The sequence below is a fragment of the Mesoplodon densirostris genome, chromosome 7 (genome assembly GCF_025265405.1).
Source record: "Mesoplodon densirostris isolate mMesDen1 chromosome 7, mMesDen1 primary haplotype, whole genome shotgun sequence".
NCBI lineage: Eukaryota > Metazoa > Chordata > Mammalia > Artiodactyla > Ziphiidae > Mesoplodon > Mesoplodon densirostris.
Genome location: NC_082667.1, coordinates 16,963,260 through 16,986,352, shown reverse-complemented (window position 1 = coordinate 16,986,352; position 23,093 = coordinate 16,963,260). Strand labels below are relative to the sequence as shown.

Genomic DNA, 23,093 nt, shown 5'->3' with positions numbered 1-23,093 from the left:
AATAGTATCTGGGCCTCGGGGTTTGTTTCAGTTTTCTACTGCTGTGTGACATGTCATCCCCTGAACTTTGGGGCTTAAAACAACACTGATTTATTCTCTCTCACAATTCTGTGGGTCAGTGGGGTTCAGTCAGGGGGCTGGAATGTGCAAGATGGCATCTCACCCTCCAGGTGCTCTCTCCACAAGGCTCCTCATCACTCCACAGCCCGGCCTGAAATTCTGTGCAGCATGGCGGCTGGCTTCAAAGGGCAAGCGGTCCAAGAGGACAAGCCCCAGGGGCCAAGCACTTGTCAAGCCTCTGTTTGCATCATGTGGGCTAACGTCCCATTGGCTGACTTGTGACACATGGCCAAGCCCAGAGTCGGCACGGGGTGGGCGGGCACTACACAAGGGCATTCATTGTGGTCACCAGTGTTTCAGGCTGCCACAGGGCTACGGGGGTGGGGTTGGGGTGTGTGTGACAGGATAATGTTGCTAAGCGCTCAGCACAGTGTCTGGCCCGCGTCTATATTTGTGCCCAGGACACAGTGACTGACAGGATGAAACCGCCCTCTGAAAGGCTCTGGGGTGAAGGTGTCTGCTCTGGCTCTCAGGAGAACTTAGCAGAGTGGGCTGATGGGAGAGGGGACACTTGGGTCTTGTCCCTGCCCAAGAATTCCTAGGAAGAAGGGAAGAGCTGGAGCCCAACTTTGTAGATTCTGGGTTTGGGGGAAGATGCAGGTCAACAGAAGCCCAATAAGTCAGAGCAGGCCTCCCAGGGGACGAGGAGAAGACTTCCTGCCAAGAAGATTCCCAGTGGGAAGGAACTCACAACTGTGGAGTAACTGGGAGAAAATGTCCTGTGAAAACTTTCAACCCATCATCTCTAGGTCTCCCGGGGGAGAGTGAGAGGAGTCAGCTCCTTCCAGAACATTCCATGTAATGACTTCAGTCTTGGGAGACTGGCGGGTGCACAGTAGGCCTCAATAAACATGGACTGAAAGAATGAAAGTTGAGATGATCAGGGGGAGGACTGGTGTGGTGGATGGCTGGGCAGCATTTGGCAGGGAGAGGCTCAAATTTATATTCATTATTTCACATAATGCTCTCCATCCCTCTTCCCTCACCTCTCTTCACAGCTGAGAAATTGCTGCCCAGAGATGCTTAATAACTTACTTACAGACACAGTTTCTAAGTGGCTGAGCTGGGATTCGAACTTGTGACTTGACACCCAGAACTCTTGACAACAACTCCATATAGGTCACACCACACTTCACCATACCTCACTCAGAGAAAGGGACATTTCAGGGGATCACAGCAAACAACAAGGTCCAGACAACACGTGGATGAGTTCAGAGCCTGCCAAAGCCAGACAGCACCTTCCCCCCGGGGAGCAAGGCCACCCAGTCACCCCATGATTGTCATCTCCCGCCTGCTCTCACCCAGCACCCCCAGGGCCGAGGACACTCAGTCGCCCTCCCAGGACCAGGGCTCCTGAAGGGGGCCCCTGGGCTTTGAAGTGTGGGTGACAGGAGTAGATAGTGTCCATGGATAATGTAACAAAACCCCTTTTCTTTGTGCCCTGAGCAGCATCCTGGGTCTTGGGCAGAGGGAGAGGGGGGTGGCTGGAACAAACTCCGCTTTGACAGCTGAAGCAGAAAGACGCTGGGGAAAAACAAACAGAAAGAGCCCAGAAAAGACTGACTTAACTGAGCCACAGCTCTGGTAAGGAGAACAGCTTATTCATATTTGAAGAGGTATTGAATGCTGGCAGCATACTAAGTACTGGAAGGAAGGGAGATGCTGCCATCGAAATAGATCAAGGCAAAGTAATGAGATGGAGAAGCCAGAGGAAAAGACATTGGCAGGAGGGATGGGGGGGCAGGAGGCTGGGGAGGGAACGAATGGGAGGGTGAAGGGGGCAGTGGGCTGTAATCGTGCTTTTCCTCACAGACCTACTTTGTTTGCCTTAGAATATGATTCTTCATCTTTGGGGAATCTGATGAAAGCCTGGTCCTTATCATTCCTGTAACACCAAATGTACTTGCAGAGAAAATTCGGTGTGGGATGAGAGGTCCCCTGGGGCCCATCCACAGCCCCTCTAAGACAGTGTTGTTGTTGTTGTTTTTCTCGGCCACGGCACACATGCGGGGTCTTAGTTCCCAGACCAGGGATCGAACCCGCGCCCTCTGCAGTGGAAGCGTGGAGTCTTAACCACTGGACCGCCAGGGAAGTCCCAGACAGTGGGTTCTTTTTTTTTTTTTTCAATATACCAAAATCGATTGTATTTCTATACATTTGCAATGAACAATCTGAAAATGAAATTAAGAAAACAATTCCACTCACAATAGCATCCAAAAGAATAAAATACATAAGAACAAAGTCAACAAAAGAAATGCAAAATGTATCTCTGAAAGCTATAAAACATTGTTGAAGTAAACTAAAGATCTCAATAAGTGGAAAAACATCATGTATTCATGGGTAGACAATGGGCTCTTAACGAGTGGCATTCATCCCCATGGTCCACCCCAGAGTCTCTGGGTCAGCGAGGCAGAGGTGGAACTTGGCACTGGTTTGGGGGAAAAGCTTCCCAGGGGACTCCGACGTGGACCCTGGTTGAGAATATTGTCCTGGGGCTCCAGGAATCCCAGACGAAGACCTCAGGCTTTCAGGGAGCAAAAGTGTTGTACTCTAGCCTTGAGAACAAGTGAATCCAAGCCAGGAATGTACCTCACACAGCCCCAGGTGTCCTGATGGGTTTGGGAACCTCCAGTCAGCCCCACAAGGCAGTTAGTCACTCAGATACGAGCTCAAGAAGATCTGTACTGTCTTCCCATGTGCTCAGAATAAAAGCCTAAGTCCTCATCAAGGTTCACAAAACCTTGTGAGATCCTTTCCTCAAATTCAGCAAATACAAGTTCTCACCTCAGGGCCTCTGCACTTGCTGTTCCCTTTGCCTGGAGCTATTCCCCCAGAGATCCATGTGGACTCTCTTTCACTTCCTGAGGGTCTTTGCCTAATTACCCTGTCCAAATAGTATTCCCTCTTGCTATTTTTTTTTTTTTTTTTTTTTTTTTGCGGTACGCGGGCCTCTCACTGTTGTGGCCTCTCCAGTTGCAGAGCACAGGCTCCGGACACGCAGGCTCAGCGGCCATGGCTCACGGGCCCAGCCGCTCCACGGCATGTGGGATCTTCCCCGACCACGGCACGAACCTGTGTCCCCTGCATCGGCAGGCAGACTCTCAACCACTGCGCCACCAGGGAAGCCCCCTCTTGCTCTTAATCCCCTACGCAACTTGGATTTTCTTTATAGCAGGTATCCAACTCTGTTGGTTTATATACGTTGTTCATTTTCTGTCACCTGTTTTAGAAGGTAAATTACAAGAGGGCTGCCCCTTTTTGTTGCCTTCTGTGACACCAGTGCCTAGAACAGTGTCTAGCACACGGCAGTGGCTCATTAAGTATTTGTTGAATGAATGAATAGTGATAATTCTTTCCTCTCTGTTGTCCCACAGGACACAGATGTCATTTTCGAATTCGGTTAAAAACTCCCTAGAAACAGAGCTGCTTTTTAGAGCCGTTTTCCCATGTAATCAGCAAATAAGTAAACAAAAAGCAGCTCCTTGACACCTACTGTATGCTCAGCCCCCATAGGCTAAAGGGAGGTACAAGCAAAGAGTTAGTCTCTCTCTTCAAGGTCTTTACAATCCAGTTGGAGATGAGTGCTCAGGTCGTAGAATGCCTAAGCAGACAACTGCTCAGAACCTTGAAGAACAGTCGTTCAAGCTCTGAGGGGCTGGAGTGGTCAGAGAGGCTTTCTGGGGGAGGGAACACCTGCAGTGCCCTTTGAAGAACAGGGCCTGCTGGGTAACTGGTGGGAAGAAGAATGTTCCCCAGAGGGCAACCAAGTGGCAAACTTCTTCAGGTCCTGATGGCGGAAGATGGGTTGAGCGGGTCACAGCCACTATATCCTGACATTATGGCATTCCTGCTCCTCAGGCTCTCCACTCCAGGTCACCTTATACAACCTGGAGACCAGGCCAGACCTAATGGAATCTTCAGGGTACTATTATGGAATGGTTAGGTACTATTGCTGTGGCCCAGGGATCCAGGAAGAGAACACATTATATTCAGACACACCTGGAGTCCAATGCAAGCAGTGTGAATTTGCACAAGGCTGAGGAAAACTTGCTGGGCCTCGGTTTTCCCATCTATAAAATGGAACCAAGGACACTTTCCTCATTGGATTGTTGGGAGGCCCAGTATGTGGAACTCTGGATCCATGTCCTCAAAGAGAGCCCATCACTATGGACTCTCAGGTTCTGGCCACAAGTGTGCATGGGCCAGGGTTTTCTCAGGTCACCTCCTCTCTGGGCCTCAGTTTCACTGCTGTCTATCTCTGAGATGGGTCACCCTTTGCAGCTTCCTCCCCTCTTGTCTTCACCTCTGTGCTTGCCAGGCTCCTCTTTCCCAAGTGAATTTGCATGTGGCCAGGTGGCTATTTAAAAGTCCAGGGAACTGAAATCAGTCCAGGGAGCAAGGGTGATACAAACCAGGGTGGGAGTGAGGGAGGGCAGGTGCTGAGGGCAGCTGGGTCCGCGTCCTTGGGGGAGGAACTAGGTCTTTTCCCCACCTCCCACTGCCTACCTCCATGCTTTCCCCACCAGGAAAGAGGACTCAAGGGCCTTCTAAGTGAGGCCAAGCCAGACACTGGACTTGGAATCTTGCTCTGCTTTAGCCCGAAAGAGCTGGGGAGGAGTGGGGAGTGGAGCGAGGGAACAACAGCGTTCAGCAAATCTGGATTCTAATCCTATCCCTGAGGTTTTCTAGTTGTGTGACATTGGCGAAGGCACCCAACCTCTTTGAGCCTGGGGTCCTATCTGAAAAACAGATCCTAGGAGACCCTAAGAGCGCAGGGGTCGTGCTGAATTAGGTTGGGATTGTATTGCCGGGCTCGTCCGGGCCCCGCAGTCGGCGCAAGCTCGGTCCCAGCCTTCCGTGGGCGCGCGCGCCACGCGGCCGGGGCGCTGGCTGCTCTCGGAGGGGGTCGGGGCCTTCGCCCACCTTTCCTCCCGTCCGCGCTTTCTCTGCGTCTGCAGAGGCCCTGCCCTGAGTTTTCTGCGCCAGGAAGGAAAATAGGGGTTTAGCGACCCCTCTTGGCGAATGCATGTTACAGCTGTTGTGGTCGCAGGCGTCCCACAGGCAGGTGGTGGGAAACGCGGGAGGTTGGGGGAAATGAGGGTTTTCCCTCTGGGCAAGTCTTCATTCCACCGTCAGCCGTCACCTGGTGACTGCAGTGATTGGTTCCTTCATTGCCGTCCTCAGTCACTCATCGAATAGCTACCAATAGTCGTCAACAAACACTAACCGAGAACCACCTCTGTGCCTTGGAACCTAAGAAGCTACAGCCCAGAATGGACCCAGACCTTAGATAACTGCATTATGGTATCCATTCATTCGTTCATTCGTTCGTTCCTTCCTTCATTAATTCACCCACTCGCTCATTCATTCATAAATGTGGTTGAACTCCCCTATGGGCCAAGCACCGTCCTTTACATTTGAGAAACAGTAAACAAACAAGCAAGGACCCTTGCTCTCATGAGCTTTATGTTTTAGAAGGGGGCACTGAAAACAGTGCACATAATAAACAAGTATCGAGTACATTTGAAGGCGAAAAGTGCTATAAAACATGAAAAGTGGAATGGGGGGCACTGCAGTGTGGCAGGGGTGGAAGCAGGTTGCAGAATGGGATAAGTGGTCATAATAGGCCTCGGAGAGAAGGTGATATTTATGCAGAGAGTCGTAGGAGATGAGGAAGTGAGCCGAGCAGGTATCTGGGGGCACAGCAGTCCAGGCATTGGAACCCAGCTAGAGCAAACCCAGCTTTGAGGCACTGCTGTGCTTTATACTGTAGGCATGAGCAAAGAACCTGGGGATATAGGTTGGGGCCCCTAAACCTGCCTAAGGAGTCAGGGAGGAAGTTTCCTTGGAGAAGGTGACGTGCAGGCATAGACCTGAAGGAGAAGCAGGAGTCTGCCAAATGGGTAGGTTTGTGAAAGTGCTCTCTGAGTGGAGGTAACAGAACATGCAAAGGCCTGGAGGAATGAGAGATGATGGTGTGCTGGGAGCGATACAGGAGGTTCAGCGTTTGGGGGGTGTTGGTGGTGGGGGAGGAGATGTGCGAAGAATGAGACTAGGCGGAAACTTGTGATTGATTATTCTAGAGGTCTGGTATGCCACATGAAAGAATTTGGAGTTGGAGGCTGCAAATTGATGGCTGAGGGCTGAAATCAACTGGTAAAACCATTTTGCTTGGCAGTGCTTGCCTTTTTTTTTTCTTTTTTTAACTTGAAGGCATAGAGGAGGGATATGCAGGCTTCTGTTAGCCAACAGTCTCCCCAGTCATCCCCTTTGCCTTAAGCCAGCTTTGCACATTTGTTACCATTGTGTCCTTGAAGGTATTTGGGTTTATAAGCCCTGTAAGATGAAGAGGAGCCACCGAAGGATCTTGAGCAAAGATCAGACTTTTCCATTGGAAAATGTACTCTGGGACTCCTTGAAATCGGGGAACTTTTCCTTCATTTTGATAGTCTCACGGTCTAACACAGTGCTTGGTACATGATAGGTGCCCAGTGAATTGTTTTTTTTGAGTGGGGAATGAACAAATAAATGACAGAAGAGATGGGTCGTCAGTGCAGGCCAGGCTGTGGAATATGTGAGGTCCTAACGCTCTCAGTAAAGTGCCTGCCCACTGCTCATGCGTCCTCTCAGTGTGGAGTCCACGAAGACAGCGTCTCTCCAAGAGGAATCCAGAATCACCTGCCATGTTTGTTTCAAAATGCAGACTCCTGAGCCCAAATATAGACCTACTGGATCGAAATCCTTTAGTGGAGCCCAGGCACCTGCATTTTAAACAAGCACCCACTGAAGTTGGAGGACAGTCACAAGACAGGATATACTTGAACCACAAGCTGCTTTTGGCCTTGCTTCTGTTTGTCGACCTTCAGGGAAGGCAGACCAGGAGCTCCAAATGTGTGGAGCTCATTCACCTAGGCCATTCCCATCACCCTTTGTGAGGTAGTTTTCCTGACCTCCCCCTTTAACAAAGAGAAACTGAAGACCCCAAAAGGCTGAGCGAGTTTGCCAAAGACACACAGTCAGGTAGGGCCAGGGGAATTGGGACCAGCCCTCCTGGCCATCACTCCAGTGCTTCCTTGTCAAGCTGCCCTTCCGGCCTGAGGTTAACCCACTGCAGCCTGCTCTCAACTGTGACCTCCCCAGAAACGGGAAAGGTTAGTAGCAGCTCATTTGTGCTTTAATTGAGGTTCACTTGCTCCAGTGGTTCTCAGACATTGCTAAGTATCTGAATCACCTGGTGGTCTCAAGCTACTACTCAGGCCCAGGCCCTCACCCACTTCCAAGAGCCTCCTGCTCTTTATGAGCCCTCCAGATGATGCCAAGACCTTCAACGTTTGAGAACCACGGCCCCAAAATGTGGTTCTCCCAGGTGTGGGCATTGCTGAGCCTCTCTCTGTAATGGTGCAAAGAAAAGTCCATTTTATTCTGAATTTTTTAATCTCCATACTGTTTTCCATAATGGCTGCACTAATTCACATTCCACTTCTGGGTATTTATCTAAAGGATACCAAGACACTAATTTGAAAAGATACATGCACCCTTATGTTCCTCACAGGATTATTTACAATAGTCAAGATATGGAAACAACCTAAGTCCCATCAATGGATGAATGGATAAAGAAGATGTGGTATTGGGCTTCCGTGGTGGCGCAATGGTTGAGAGTCTGCCTGCCGATGTAGGGGACGCAGGTTCGTGCCCCGGTCCGGGAGGATCCCACATGCTGCGGAGCAGCTGGGCCCGTGAGCCATGGCCGCTGAGCCTGTGCGTCCGGAGCCTGTGCTCTGCAACGGGAGAGGCCACAGCAGTGAGGGGCCCGCGTACCACAAAAGAAAAAAGAAGAAAAAAAAAAAAGAAGATGTGGTATATGTATACTATGGAATACTACTCAGCCATAAAAAATGAAATCTTGCCATTTGTGATAACATGGATGGACCCTGAGGGTATTATGCAAAGTGAGATAAGTCAGATGGAGAAAGACAAATACTGTATGATTTCACTCATAGGTGGAATAAAAAAAAACCAAAATAAATGAACAAACCAAACTAAACAAACACAGAGAACAGAGTAATGGTTATTAGAGGGGAAGGGTGGAAGCGGGGTATGAGTAAAGGGGATCAACCGTGTGATGACAGATGGAAACTAAACTTTTGGTGGTGAGCACGCTGTAGTGTGTACAGAAGTTGAAATATAATGTTGTACACATGAAACATATAATGTTATAAGCCAACGTTACCTCAGTTAAAAGTAAAGCAATAAATTAAAGCCTTTTTTAAAAAAGAAAGGCCATTTTAGGTAATTGAGAGCAGCTGGGGGAGATCCCCTTGGAAAGGGCAAGGTGGATCTTGTTGCCCTTGAAATCATCTGTGCTTAAAAGCAGAGCACGCGGCTTCCCTGGTGGCGCAGTGGTTGACAGTCCGCCTGCTGATGCGGGGGATGGGGGTTCGTGCCCCGGTCCGTGAGGATCCCACATGCCGCGGAGCGGCTGGGCCTGTAAGCCATGGCCGCTGAGCCTGCGCGTCCGGAGCCTGTGCTCTGCAATGGGAGAGGCCACAACAGTGAGAGGCCTGCGTACCGCAAAAAAAAAAAAAAGCAGAGCATGCAGGCCCAAAGCAGTAAGCAAGCCTAGTGAGAGGAGGAGGTGGTGGAGAGGTCTCTGGGCCCCAAAGATTAAGAGCAGTTTCATCAGACATAAGGATTTTAGACCAGAGAAGAAATGAGTAAAAACCGGGACAGAGGTAAATGCAGGGTGGCTCGGTCGGGAGCCGCGGCTGTGGAGTGAGAGGGGGCTTTAGGCCAAACATTGCCGGGCTTTACCTGGGCCCCTGGACCCCCAGTGGGGTGGGGCAACGATGGACTTAGGGGGCTTCTGGATCCCTGAAAGTGAAAGCCAAGCTTTGAGGGGATATGCACCCTTCCAGCAAAAACCTCAGGGAGGGATAGTTAAGAGGGGAGTGGGGCCTGGGGTTCAAGCCTCCCTTTCCCATCCTATTTGTGTGAGCTTGTGTGATTCACCTCCTGGTTTTGAGCCTCTGTTTTCTCATCTGTAAAGTGAGGCTAATGGTGGCACCCTCGTAATAGAGTCACTCTGAGGATTACATCAGGTGGTGCCTACAAAGAATCCAGACCAGAGCCCGGCTCAAGGCAGTACCCAATCAGTGTAAGTCGTTGTTGATAATGTTATGGTTTCAGAGGGTCTGTGACCCCCAAAATAGCTTACACTGTTCATACTCATTCTGGGTATGTTGGGGGGCTGCATTAAATTCAACAGACTATTATTAATTATGTCCTCATTCACCCCATCTGGAAGTTGGGGATAACACCTCTAGGATTAAAGGAAAATGAAGCTGCATGTTGTTGGGGGTTCCAGGCAGTGCTAGACTCACTCATTAGGGGAGTGACCCCAGTTGGAAGTGCTGGTCTAGTGTTCACTACCAAAGTCTGGTCAGCATATATATGCAACATGGGTGTAGCTGCATCCCCATAACACTGTATTTACCAAAAGATGAATTGGGGCCCTAGCCTCTAACTATACTAAATTCTCTTGTAGAACATCTGTTCATTCTTCTGTGTCTTCCAGGTAGACAGTAGGAATCTGTAGATAGCAATAATCCAAATTCCCTATTTTTAACTCTAATTTCTTTCCTTGCTTAATATTTTTGGCTGAGACCTCTGGTACAATATTAGATATTTCACAGTGATCATGGGCAGCCTTATCTCTTGTTCATGAATTCAAACCCTTCAGTTTCTAGATTGAATAGGAGGCTGGCTTTTTGGCTGAGAGATGTCTTAGTTAAAGAGGTAGCCATTCATGGTATCAAGTTGTCTAACTCAAGAATGGGTATCTAATTCCGTCAGATGTCTCTATAGCATCTATAGATCAAATGACTTTTATCCCCTTAGGATCTGTTAATGAAAAGTTAATATAAATCATAGAATTGAACCGTCCTTCCATTCTCTGTATGACCCCACTTGGTGGTAAGGTTATTCTGTTATGCTGATGGATTCTGCTTGTTGAGTGCTATTTGGCTTTTAAGTATGAATAACCTAATCATAGGTGAGAACTTGTCCATAGTTCTTCATATAAACATCATCAAATCTACATATCACTGTTTGTTTGATTATGAAATGTGGATGCTTTTCCTTTTTTCTAGAACAGTTTAATAGCACTGGGATAATATTCTCCTTTAAGTACATGGTAGAATTTCCTTATGAGACCCTCTGGACCAGATACTATTTTTTTTTTTTTTTTTTTTGCAGTACATGGGCCTCTCACTGTTGTGGCCTCTCCTGTTGCGGAGCACAGGCTCCGGACGCGCAGGCCCAGCGGCCATGGCTCACGGGCCCAGCCGCTCTGCGGCATGTGGGATCTTCCCGGACCGGGGCACGAACCTGTGTCCCCTGCATCGGCAGGTGGACTCTCAACCACTGCGCCACCAGGGAAGCCCTGGGCCAGATACTTTTTAAGGGAGCTAGCTCTTTGATAACTTCTATGGAAACTAATTTGTTTAGATTTTATTTCTTATCTGGAATTAGGAATAATAAACTATAATACATTTTAAACTGAATTATCCATTTCTTCCGGACTTAGGCATATCCATTAGAATAGTTCAAAATACTCTTTAGTTCATCTTATTTCCATGCATGTCCTTTCTCCTATTTTTCTTGACTAAATTAGCTTCTGCTTGCATTCTCTCTCTCTCTCTCAAGAACTGTCTCTTATTTTTTTCTACTGTAAATTAATTATGCAAATATCCCTCTGTATACTTGGGGCCTGTTCCCATACTGGCCTTTACACTTGAAGGGCTAGCATTGGAAATAAACTCATTTAGCTATTTATAGTCTAATAGAGCCTTAAATTAGCTACAGCTGCATTTTAAAAACCTACTTAAATATAGTAAAATTCATAAGTGTACACTTTGAGCTTTGACAAATGGCTATAGCCATGTAACCATCACCCTATCAAGATATAGGTCATGTCATCTCCCCAGAAAGTTCCCTGCACCCCATTACAGTCAGTTTCCCAACCTCCTGTCCAGGGAGCCACTGTTCTGATTTCTATCACTACTGATTACTTTTGCCTGTTCTATGAGTAGAACTGTACCATATGTACCTTGTCTGGTCTCTTTCACTCAGTTGGTTTTAGCTTTTAAAGGCAAACCTACTTGCTTTGACTAGTAGTGTCCTCTGCAGTAAATCCAGCCCCTCTAGGGGGAGAAATTGGTACTACCTATTGAAATGTTGATCTTGTGATGGCTATAAGATTCTAGGTTGGGAGTTATTTCCTTTCAGTATATTGAAAATAGTATTTCACTATCTTCAGGTTTCTGCTGTTGCTAACATCAGCTTTTGATCTATTATTCCTTTTAAGATAACTTTTTCTTTTTTTGCTTGGCTGCTTTTGAAGTGTTTGTCTTGTTTTTTTGTAGCTTCACCATGATGTCTTTTTTTTTTTTTTTGTAACTTCACCATGATATTTATATAGGTATAGATTTATTTATCCTAATGTGCATTTGTTGGGCTTCTTGAAGCCATGCTTTGGTGTCTGGTTATTTGGCACTGATAAAACATCTTATTCAAACTGTTTCTCTTCTGCCCCATTTTCTCTTCCTTTGGGACTCCAAGTGAAAGTGTATATGTGTATGTATATTTTAGATTTTATATCTTTTGTCTTTCTTTTGTGTCTTCATGCCACACTCTAGAAAGTTTCTTCAGCCTCTTTTTCCAGGTCACTAATTTTCTCTTTAGTTGTATCTAATATGCCATTAAACCCTTCCACTGAGGTTTAAAATTTTTGATCATTGTATTTTAACAACAGGAGATCTAGAATCTCCTGTTTTCCTTAAATCTGTCATTTAAGTAACTTCTAATTTTTGTCAACTTTCAGGCTTGGGTTTTGTCTCCTTGAACAGAAAAGCAATTATTTTACAATCTACTCCTAGTACCTCAAGTCCAGTTGGTCTTTGTTGTCTGTGCTGGTTTTAGCTCATGCTGTTTATTCATGTGTCTGGATTTTCTGTGTGCTCGACGCTGTATTTGAAGACTTATCCTTTTTGAGAAATCTAAAATCTAAGGTATACTGCTTCCAGAGTATTGTTTGCTTCTTCCCAGGGACTTTGAGTCACCAAAAGTACAAGATGACAATATTGTTGGATGAAGTTAATTCGACGTCAAAACTCGAGACTTCTGGGGCATCATGTGATGTGAAGCCAGGCTGTAGTCTGTGTAGGTGCTGGTTTTCTGCCAGTTCACTCTTCTTCTAGGAGTTCTGGGCTAAAGTCAGAGGGCTTAGGTTTAAATCCTGGTTCTACTATGGGACACTAGAAGTTCCTTGTCTTCACTGAGCTTCAATTTTACCTCCAACTGAGGTAAGTACCTTCTCATCTTGCATGAGTAACTGATGCCCGGACAGGGGAGATAATTCTTCCAACATCCTACAGTTGTTGAGTTGCAACCACAGAATAGAATCTGGGCTTCTCCAGGCTGCTTTTACCTGAGGCTTCAGTTTTGCAACTTGCATTTAGGCATCTGTATCCCCAAACATCTTGCTTCCCATGCACATAAAGAAGACTCGACAATCTTTATCATAATTACTACATTGAAAAGGAAGAATCTTAATTAGGTTAGAGTACTGAGACTCCAGGGGAGGCTGGTGCATGGCAAGGGGAAGGAAGGCCAAAGGGCAAGATAGAGCTAGAAGGGCTTGTAGGGCACTAAAAAAAGAGACAGAAGTATCCTGGTATAAATGGTATACCCATGTGCTGGCATCCCAAATGAACAGGAGACGAGCTTGTTCCTAGTTCACTTCCCATGTTCTTTCCCCATTCCCAGTTTCTACTGTTTAAGATCTTTCAGCTCTTATCAGAGGCCACCAGCTGGGCTGGTTCTGAGATGCTGCTTCTATAGAAGGGCCCTGAGTGTGGTTTGGGAGGTAGATGGTTTAAGGATGAGAAATACTGAAACCAAGGATGTAGCCAAAAAGTCTTAGCCAGACAACTTAGGGCTGAGATTTAAGGACATTATGGCCTTTGTGGAACAACATCATTACAATAGACTTTTCCTGTGGAAAAGACAAGTTTTGGCAGAGGTCCCTCTTCTAGGTTTTCCCCCTGGCCTTGCAGCATACTCACTTCCTTATCAGAAAAAAACATTTACTAGGAAAATACACTTTTTGCAGTTCCTTGCCTTGGCCCCATTTTCTGCTCCATAAGCCTGCCTGGAGAGATTCTCATTCCACCTTCTTTAAACAGCCTCCCTCCTCCAATGGCTTGTTGGGCCACCTGGCCTCCAGCTTCCCTGCCCCATCCTGATCCCTGTTTCCTGTGAACCTGGGGTCCCTGGCTGAGGGCTGGGTAGATGGGACAGAGTAGTGGGACCTTGGTAACAGCAAGGACTTCCAGGATAAGAAGTCCAAGAGACTCCCTAATCCAGCTTGAACTGGAATAACTTAAATCCTGGGCCCATGTGCTGCTCTATGGAGCTGTCACATCTTTGATTTTGTTATTAAGGTAAAACAGAACAAACACACTCCATATGTGACAGCCCAGGCCTGGGAGAAAGCAGAAGTGCCCTGGTGACAGCTTCTTGCCCATAGAAGGGAGGTCATCTCCACCATCTTGGCCCTTCCCACAGGCACTCATCAAGACCAGTAAGGATAATGGGTACCACCTTTTGGAAGTCAAAAACAAAGGAACCTACTCACCTCCAGAGTCGAGAGCCCCACTGAAATGACCCTCTTACTTCTAGGGGATGGAGCTTGGGCCAGAGCAAACTTTTGCTTGTGAAACAAAGAGTGAGTCTGGGAATAAGAGCTTATATTTGTTCCATTTCTTTCTAAGTATGTTCCTAAAAGTGGTAAGTAAAGTTCTTTGTATCACTGTTGATGAAATGTTGACATCCTAAGTCAAGACTTGGTACCCCTTTGTCCTATGGCTTCATCTGGCTGTTGCTCTGTCTTCCATAGCTTAAAGTCTTCAGTCATGGTTCATCTCTTTACTGACTCGGCCACATCCTTGTGGCTGTGCCTCTCCCACTAGTTACCTATGTGCCAGGCACTGTGCTAAGGATATGATGATGAAGTCTGACCTGGGCAGATACTGAACAAGTAACAAAATTAAGTGTCATTACATAGAAGTATAGGTTGCGATGGGAACATCACAGGCAGACCAAGGATGGTTTGGAGAGGTTGGGCAGAGTGTCCAGTACTTTGAAGTGCTGGTGCCACAAACCTGTAAAAGAAGTAACAAGGTTTTGTATATGTGGGGGGAATGTAAGGGATGTAACATAGAAAAAGAACTTAGAAGATGGCATTTGGTGGGAGATGTGTAAGTCTAGATTCTTAGAAAAAGAGGTCTCAGTGACTGGGGATATGAGGATTGTCTTATGAATTAGAGGCAGCTGTCAGCCTCAAATTTTCTTACCTCCTGGCTTCTTAATATCTGATTTTTTTTCCTCTTTGAGGCTTTATAAAGGTGTTTCTCAAGTCTTATCCAGCATTTTGACTCTTTTCAGACAGAAGGTTGGTCTGAATTTTTAGAGGTTTGGAAAGTATAGTCCTAGGAACTTCATTAGAACTGCAAATTCTTAGGCCCCACCCCAGACCTCCTGAAACAAAGTACAGTGATGAGGACTAGCCATTTGTGTCCTCACAAACCTTCTAAGTGATTCTGGTGGACTTTAAAGTTCGAGAACCATGTATCTCGACCATGGTTACTGGTGATGGAAGTCCAAGGCAGCTGTCACCATGAGCAGGTTGAAGGCATTTACAGGAAGTAACACAAAGTAGGAGCTTTGAACATCTGGTACAGCCAACTTGGGAAAAATGGCAAAAAGAAGGGCTGACATTCTAGAACAAGACCTGGCAAATGTTTTCTGTAACAGGCCAGATAGTAAATGTATTACTCCTTGTGAGCCATGTGGTCTGTGTCACAACTATTCAACTCTGCCATTGAAGTACAAAAGCAGCTATAGATAATATATAAACAAGCAAACACAACTGTGTTCCAATAAAACTTTATTTACAAAAACAAATGGAAGGCTGGTTTGGCCCTTGGGCAGTAGTTTACTTACCCCTATTCCAGCAGAATGACATATTCAGCGTTTTGGTTTGGTGTTTTTGTTTTTGTTTTTAGCAGCAGAATCCCTTTTCCTACTTAGAACTCTACAGAGCAGGAATTGCTCTGGTTGAAGAATCCACAGCCTACCTGTTCAGTTTCCCCTTTTTCTCTAAGTGGGCCCTAAGGCTCTTCCCCAGAACATATGTTAATGGCATTTAAGTACAGTGCTCCAATATCTGGTCTTGGGGCCACTTAGGCATTGCCCTTGAATGAGCAGGTAACTCTTCCTGAATTCACTTGGGCCTACAACCAAGGTGTGGAGGTAGGAGGAACTAGTGACCAGCCTGAGATCAGGCCCAGACCTTTGCTGCAGTGCGTGGACTCTCTTTCTCTGCAGGTTCCAGCCAGCCTGCTGAGGCCAATAGGAATACCCAGAGTATGAGTGGCCCATCAGACATGCCCTCCATGCCCTATGGCCAGATGAGGGACCAGGCCCTCAGAAACCGTAGCATCCACACCCAGCTGATGGAGATGGTGCTGTCCTTGAGGCAGACCATGGAGGATAACATCACGCAGCTGATGACCAGGCACCAGCAGCAGGACCTGGCGCTGGAGAAGCAGAGGCACAATCAGGCCATCAGGGACCAGGAGGCCTTCCTGGGTCACTTAATGTTCCAGATGCTCCACTACCTGCAGTCTGGGGCCACAGGTGACCAGAGCTTCCAACCGCCTGACGCTTCCATGGATGTCGATGTCGGAGGTGGGCAGCAGGCCCAATCATCCAGGCAGACTTGCCAGATGTTTTACCAACGGAGTGATTTTGAAGATACATTTATCAGCTATGACTTGTCCAACTGTGGATTGACATCTCTGCCTTACACCACTCCAGCTTCCAGGACTACAACACCTACCAAGGAAACAAATACCACAAGGACAAGAACACCCTGGTGAGGATGGGGGGACATACTCTAGGGCCCCCATCACTAGGATTTACTGAGTCCCGTGCCAAGTACTGTGCACTCTCACTGACTCTTCCAGCCCCATGAAGTAGGCACTATTTTCTTCTATAGGTAAGGGGATGGGCACGAAAGTAAGGTGATGTGGCCAAGAAAGTTGACAAGCTGGGTCTGGTTTCCCCTCCTGTCCCAGCTTTTACCCACTAGGAGTCACTCTGGTCACTGTGGTAAGTGAACCTACCCTCATGGAACTCGGTCTGGTGATGGATATCATCGGCCATTGGGGAAATGAACGTGAATAATGTTTGCAAGAGCACTAAGGGGATGCCTGCTTTGGGTGGTCAGGGAGGATGTTTTAAAGGTTGAATAAGCCAGCCATGTGGTGGGAGTCGGGGTGGGGGTCCTCCAGGCAAGAGGAACAGCATGTGTGAAAGTTTTAAGGTGGGAAGGGCTTGGAGTGATTGCACAAGCAGGCCCATGTGGCTTGAGAAGAGACAGTGCACGCTGTGACAGAGGTATGGACGGGATCAGGCCATTGTGAGACGTTAGGATGTTATCCTAATGGTGGTGGGAGCAGGAAGAGGCTTCCAGAAAGGGAGGTTCATAGCAGCTCTCCAGCCAGAGGGCGGAGGACCACACGAGCCACACCTTTCCCTCTGTTCCCATCTAAGTGACGTGTGGCTGGTGGCCGTCAGCTTTTCTGGGGGCCAAGTGAGTCAGGTAACCCCACCGGCCTCTGAGGGGTCATACCTCTTCCAGTAACTTGAAGGGCCCTTCCATGGAAGTGGAGAGAGCAGAGATGTATATACGCAGGGCCTGTGCTGGCTAAGGATCCAGGCTCTGGGGCCAGTCAGGTGGAATTCTGCCCATCACCGAGGTCACATGCATGGCTAGTAGTTTATTCAACCTTTCTGGGCTTCATGCTCTTTAAGCAGAGATCAGAATAGAACTTTTTTCTCAGGAGTTATGAGAATGAAGGCAATTCACAGGAAGCACTTAGTCTAGCGTCTAGAACATAGGAGCTCAATGAATGATAGCTGGTACATAATATAACTATTATTATCTATTGGGCTGGCCAAAAAGTTCAATCGGTGTTAAGTAAAAATAAAAGACATTATTCATTTTCACCAAGAACTTTATTGAACAACATATTCATTAACCAAACTTTTTGGCCAACCCAATAAATGGCTTGAAAGAGGGAAACTTGCAAGCTGTGAGGTCTTTAGGGTTTGTAGAAATTTATCTAATATTAAAGTTGTCAAACTCTGATAGTTTGGTAGAAACCAGATTCCCAGCTCCCTGAACGCTGGTTCTCAGTTTTGGATGCACATGGGAATTACCTGGGAAGTTTAAGCCTCATGGAGCAGGGAGACCCCCATCTGGGCTTGTCCAGCATACGTACTTGTGACCTGGTTAAAGGCGTCCATGTAGGGCAGGGCAAGAGGACTGACCTTAGATTCCTTCCATCTCCAGAGCTACATCAACCTTGGTACCAGTGAGAACAAGATCTGTATTGATCTGCTGGCTGAAAGGGTAAGCCACATTCCAGCCTGTGCTGGGACCCACCTTCAGGCCCAGGCCCCCTAGAATGTTCTTTGGCATGGTGTAGATACAGGAATAAGACTTAGAAGTTTGGGGAAGGGAGTGGGGAAATAGCTTCTAGAATAGCACATCCAACCTCCTGGTTGGGCTGTGTTGGGAGGTGTTCTCTGGATGGATATATGATGGGTAAGCTGCTAAGGGAGACTACGGATCAAATGTAGGGTTGGGGAAGTTGTCAGACACTTCCCAGTGGATAGCTATTTGTATAATCTTTGACAAGAATATTGAAGCCTCCGTTCACCAGGGAACATGAAGCAAATATGTCCATTTCCCTCTGGGAGGCCCTGTGTTGCAGGGCAAACACCCATATGCATCCTAGGAGCAGGCTGAAACTTCTTGGGAATCCCTGGTCTGGCTGGGCTCATGCTCTATTTGTCAACAGTTGACTTGGACTGACATGCTGTACATTGATGAAGACCTACTGCAGTATCCTGATTGGAGAGGGCAACCATTGTAAGTAGCCCCTTACAGAGCTGGGGTCTCCTGGTCCACAGGCACCTGTCCTCATCCAGGGAAGGACTCAAGGTGCCAGATTCTCTGCTGGGTGCCTACCTATTTTGGGGGACAATGACTTCTAGAAAATGCCTAGCCCAGAATATCATAGGAGTCAGGCTGGTATCATAGAGATAGCACCCTGGCTATGGTGGCCCCCAGAGCTCCTTCCTGATCCGCTCTGTGGGCAAAAATATGATAGTTGCTCCTCCGAGAGCCCACTGAGGTCTTGATTAGGTGCTCGATACTCGGTGTCCTGACCTGATCTTTGGCTGAACTTGATGTAGATGCGAAGGACTTGTGTTCACTTGGTTATGTTTGGTTCTTTTTAAGGGAAAAAGGTTAGAGGCCTTGTGCTATCAACCCTCAGAATCCTCTGGGAGATGTCTACTCCCGAGACTCAGTGATGGAATATCTGGAATTTGCTAAGAAGTATGAGTTCTACCCCCTTGAGACTAGATGAAGTCCATAAGAAGGGTTCCAATGACTCATAGTCAAGGAGTCAGAACCAGAAATAATATACCCTAAATATTTTTACTGCGTGGTATACTTTGTGAAGTTACGGACAACTAACTGAAATTGAAATGAAGGAAAATGCACCCACCTGCTCACTATTTCAAACTGTGCCATTTCTTTTCTAGCCTTTGTCCATGTGCACATACCTACATAACAGTCATCATATAGTTCTGTTGCTTTTCCACCTCTTGTGGCATAAGCACTTTCTTCCCGCATCCATTTCCCAAACTACCTGGCTTGAGGTGCCAAGGAAGACAGCCTCTCAGACCTTGTGGGGTGAAGATGAGTCCCTGTAGAACTTTCATGTCTCATTTCTAAGAGCATGTTAACATCAGTTATCTCTGAAGTCTGGAAATAGCCCTCTTAGGGTAGATAATCTTCTTCTATCTAGAAGAAACCCTTATTCAAACTTCATAACGTATCCAGACCAATTAATGGCAGAGCAAGGGACAAGAGGAAGAATGCTGGGGGAGGTCTACATTCCAGCTCTAGCATCTGCTAGCTGAGGGAATTAACTTACTGTCTCAGAAACTTAGTTTCTTTCTGTGAAATAGAGGTAACAATACTGCTTCAAAGGGCTGTTGGGAGAATAAAGGAGATGAAGCACATGAGCACTTAGCCTACTTTACAACCATATTTGATTCAGATCTTGGGTGGCAGCTCCTGACTGTACCAGAAGAGACTTCTCTGGGATGCCCAGTCCCTTCCCAGTAGTCTCTGCTTGATGGTTGAAGCGTGAGGTCAAATGTTCTCATGCATGTCTTTTGGGTCCTCTTCCTTCCTAGTACCCCCAAGTCAGGGTGAAAGGTCCTCTCTGGTGAAGGAGAGACCCTCTTCTACCTTGCCACACCTCTTGGAAGGGTTGGATGGGCTGCTGGGGCAGTAGGAGTGTCTGATCTGTGTCTAGAGAGGACCATCAAATGAAGCGAACTAACAATTAGGGAGAACCTGGATATCATCCTCCCTCTTTCACCCAACCTGCAGGTACAACCTACATGTGATTATAGATGAGATTTACATGCTGTCTGTGTTTGATGAAGCCATCCCATTCCATAGTGTTCTGAGCCTGGAGAGGTGAGTTGGTCTTGGCTGGAATTGGGAATGAGAATCATGAAGTTCCTACTTTGCAGGGTGAGTCCATGGGCCATCAACTTAATTGGCTGCATGTCAGGAACTGAGCTCAGAGCCACTGGGAGTGTGAAAGTGAGCAAAGCATCATCTTTCCTCCCTAGTGTCTTCTCTAAACGCCATTTTGCACATGAGATAACTTGAGGGAAAGGTAGCATATGCATTGTCAAAAGTCAAGTTGAAGCCCTCCAGAAGGTCAGGGTAGGAACTTCTTGAGAACGAGGGCATGGGGAAAGAATAGAAATAGAGCAGAACTTTCTTAAGGGTAGTACTCGGCCCTAGGATAGGATCCAGCAGGCAAAGCAAGAGAAGAGCATGCCTGGAGGAAAGAAGAGCTTCACCAAATGTGGGGCAGTAAGAAATAGGTGAACACATTTTAGAAATGGGGGGTGGCCCACTTGTGTAGGAGCCAACTTCCAAGAAGGTGGCTTTGGACCAGCTGTAGGAAGACCACGAGCCAGGCTGAGGGCCCTGGACTTCATTCAGTGGGCACTTGAGAGCTGTCCCATCTGGTTCCACGAGGATACCTTTTGTTGACTTCCTGGCTTAACTGGGGCAGCTGTTTCTTGACTTTGGGTCCCATAGGCCCTTCTGTCTAGGAAGGCCCTCAAGGCCACTTCCACCTTCTCTTCATAGACCCCCAAGTCTTCATCCTTCAAATATTTCTCCCTAATCTTGACTGTACTCTCTCCTCTCCAGTCTGCCTGACCCCAACAAGACCCATGTGATCTGAGGCACCAGTAAGGTGAGTCCCAGCTGCCTGTCCTTGGGTAGGGAAGGAAGTCGAGCCAGGAGCAGAAGGCAGACCAGCTGGGTATTTCCTTCCCTACTTCTCTTCCTCTAGGATTTCGGCATCTCTGGCTTCTGCTTTGGCACTCTGTACACCCGCAACAGGGAGGTGGCCTCTGCTGTGAGCTCCTTTGGCTACCTCCACAACATCTCTGGCATCACCCAGTACAAGCTGTGTCAGCTGCTTCAGGACAGAGGTACTGAGCCCTGTTCAGGGCCAGACCTTGTGGCCACGGGGAACTCCTGGGTCTGCTTGGGCCTCTGACATGGCTTCAATACAGTAAGACCCTGTTCACTGTCTTGGGTTTAACAGTGGCAGGACAGGAAGTTTACAGGAGGGCAGGCTGTAGCTCAGATGATGCAGCCGGGTGTAGACAGAAGATGGGAGGTGCTGGTCTAAAACACTGGCCAGGGCCTCTCTGGTGGCGCAAGTGGTTGAGAGTCCGCCTGCCGATGCAGGGGATGCGGGTTCGTGCCCCGGTCTGGGAGGATCCCATGTGCCGCGGAGTGGCTGGGCCCGTGAGCCATGGCCGCTGAGCCTGCGCGTCCGGAGCCTGCGCGTCCGGAGCCTGTGCTCCGCAACGGGGGAGGCCACAACAGTGAGAGGCCCGCGTACCGCAAAAAAAAAAATAAAAAAAAATAAAACACTGGCCATCTGGTAGCTTGTGCTCTGCTTGGAAAGGGGGATCATCAACTGTACTCTAGGACTTAAAGGTGGGAACTTCAGAAATGAGTCTTTATGTGAAGGTCAATTTTCCCTCCCCCAAAGCTGGCTTGCTTCAGGCAAAGATTACAAAGGAACACCCTGATTCCTCGAATATGATTTAACTTCATCTTCCAGTGTGGCCAAAGGAGAGCTGCCCTTTGGGCAAGTTGGTGTGGCTACATCTATGGCACCTGAATTCACCTTCCTCTTGGATCTTAAGTGAATGCTGGCTTCAGAGGGAATTTCCCCCCTTTTATGCCATGGCCCAAGCTTAGATAAGGGCTCCTTTTTAAAATTCCCTGTAATAGAAGCAGATGCCAGGCCCGAGGATTTTTTTTTTTTTTTTTTTTTGCGGTACGCGGGCCTCTCACTGTTGTGGCCTCTCCCGTTGTGGAGCACAGGCTCCGGACGCGCAGGCTCAGCGGCCATGGCTCACGGGCCCAGCCGCTCCGCAGCATGTGGGATCTTCCTGGACCGGGTCATGAACCCGTGTCCCCTGCATCGGCAGGCGGATTCTCAATCACTGCGCCACCAGGGAAGCCCAGGCCTGAGGATTTAAATTAAAAGTGGGGATATAATGAAACAAACTAATGTAATCAGATAATCTGGTTTAGAAAACAATTTGCTTTCAGCTTTGGGTGGGGAAAGGGGTAGGTAGGAGAAATCCAGCTGGATGCCTCCCTGCATGGTGCCAGGCCCTGTAATAGTTTGGCAGAAACCAGATTCCCAGCTCCTTGAACTCTGGTTCTCAGTCTTGGATGCACATGGGAATTACCTGGGAAGTTTAAATACTGATGTGTAGGCTATATCTGTGAAGATTTTGATTTAGATGTCTGGGGATATAACCTGGGCCATCAGGCCTTTTAAAAGCTTCCCAAGTGGTTCTAAAGTGCTGCCAATGCTGAGGATAGTTGGGCTGAGAAGCCCAGTGTCTCCACCTACCTAGTGGAAATGGGTGTATTGGGTATAAGTCAGCTCAAATATAATACAGTCAGGCTTGGATAGAATCAGCAGGCATGGAGCCCAGGTAGGGAGCATTTTGTCAGGAACCCTCTGGCAGATCTTAGTCCTGAGATGTGTGACAGCCCTCTTCCTCCACCCATCCAGAATGGATTGACAATGTGTACCTGCCCATTTATCGCTTCCGGCTGCAGGAGGCTCACAGGTACATTACTAACAAACTGAAGGCATTGAAAGTCCCTTTTCTCAATCGTGGCTCTGGCCTCTATGTCTGGATCAACTTGAAACAGGTGAATTCTGGGAATGAAGACAGGTGTTAAAGGGCAGATCTGCTTGATGGGTTTCTTTTTGTTTGTTTTGTTTTTTTTGTGGTACGCGGGCCCCTCACTGTTGTGGCCTCTCCCGTTGCGGAGCACAGGCTCCGGATGCACAGGCTCAGCGGCCATGGCTCACGGGCCCAGCCGCTCTGCGGCATGTGGGATCTTCCCGGACCGGGACACGAACCCGTGTCCCCTGCATCGGCAGGCGGACTCTCAACCACTGCGCCACCAGGGGAGCCCTACCTGATAGGTTTTGAGCTCAGCTTTGTCCCTCTGTCCTCCCCAGTACCTGGACCCTTGCACATTTGAGAAAGAGCTGCTCCTCCATCGCTGCTTCCTTGACAACAAGCTGATTTTGTCCTGTGGCAAGACCTTCATGTGTAAGAAGCCTGGCTGTTTCCGCCTCCTCTTTGCAGCTAGGCCCCTCCTGCTAAGAAGCAGTAAGTGGGGCTGA

General features: G+C 47.8%; 1 protein-coding gene across 1 annotated transcript; it reads left to right on the top strand.

The window, feature by feature from the left end:
- The first annotated feature begins 15,626 nt into the window (after nucleotides 1–15,626).
- On the top strand, nucleotides 15,627–23,093 carry LOC132494130 (probable inactive 1-aminocyclopropane-1-carboxylate synthase-like protein 2). The gene is given in 12 exon segments (XM_060105165.1): nucleotides 15,627–16,020; nucleotides 16,023–16,117; nucleotides 17,600–17,659; nucleotides 18,111–18,181; nucleotides 18,241–18,272; nucleotides 18,554–18,574; nucleotides 18,577–18,652; nucleotides 19,721–19,810; nucleotides 20,564–20,609; nucleotides 20,709–20,850; nucleotides 22,467–22,609; nucleotides 22,926–23,093. Coding segments are annotated over 12 exon segments (1,338 nt in total).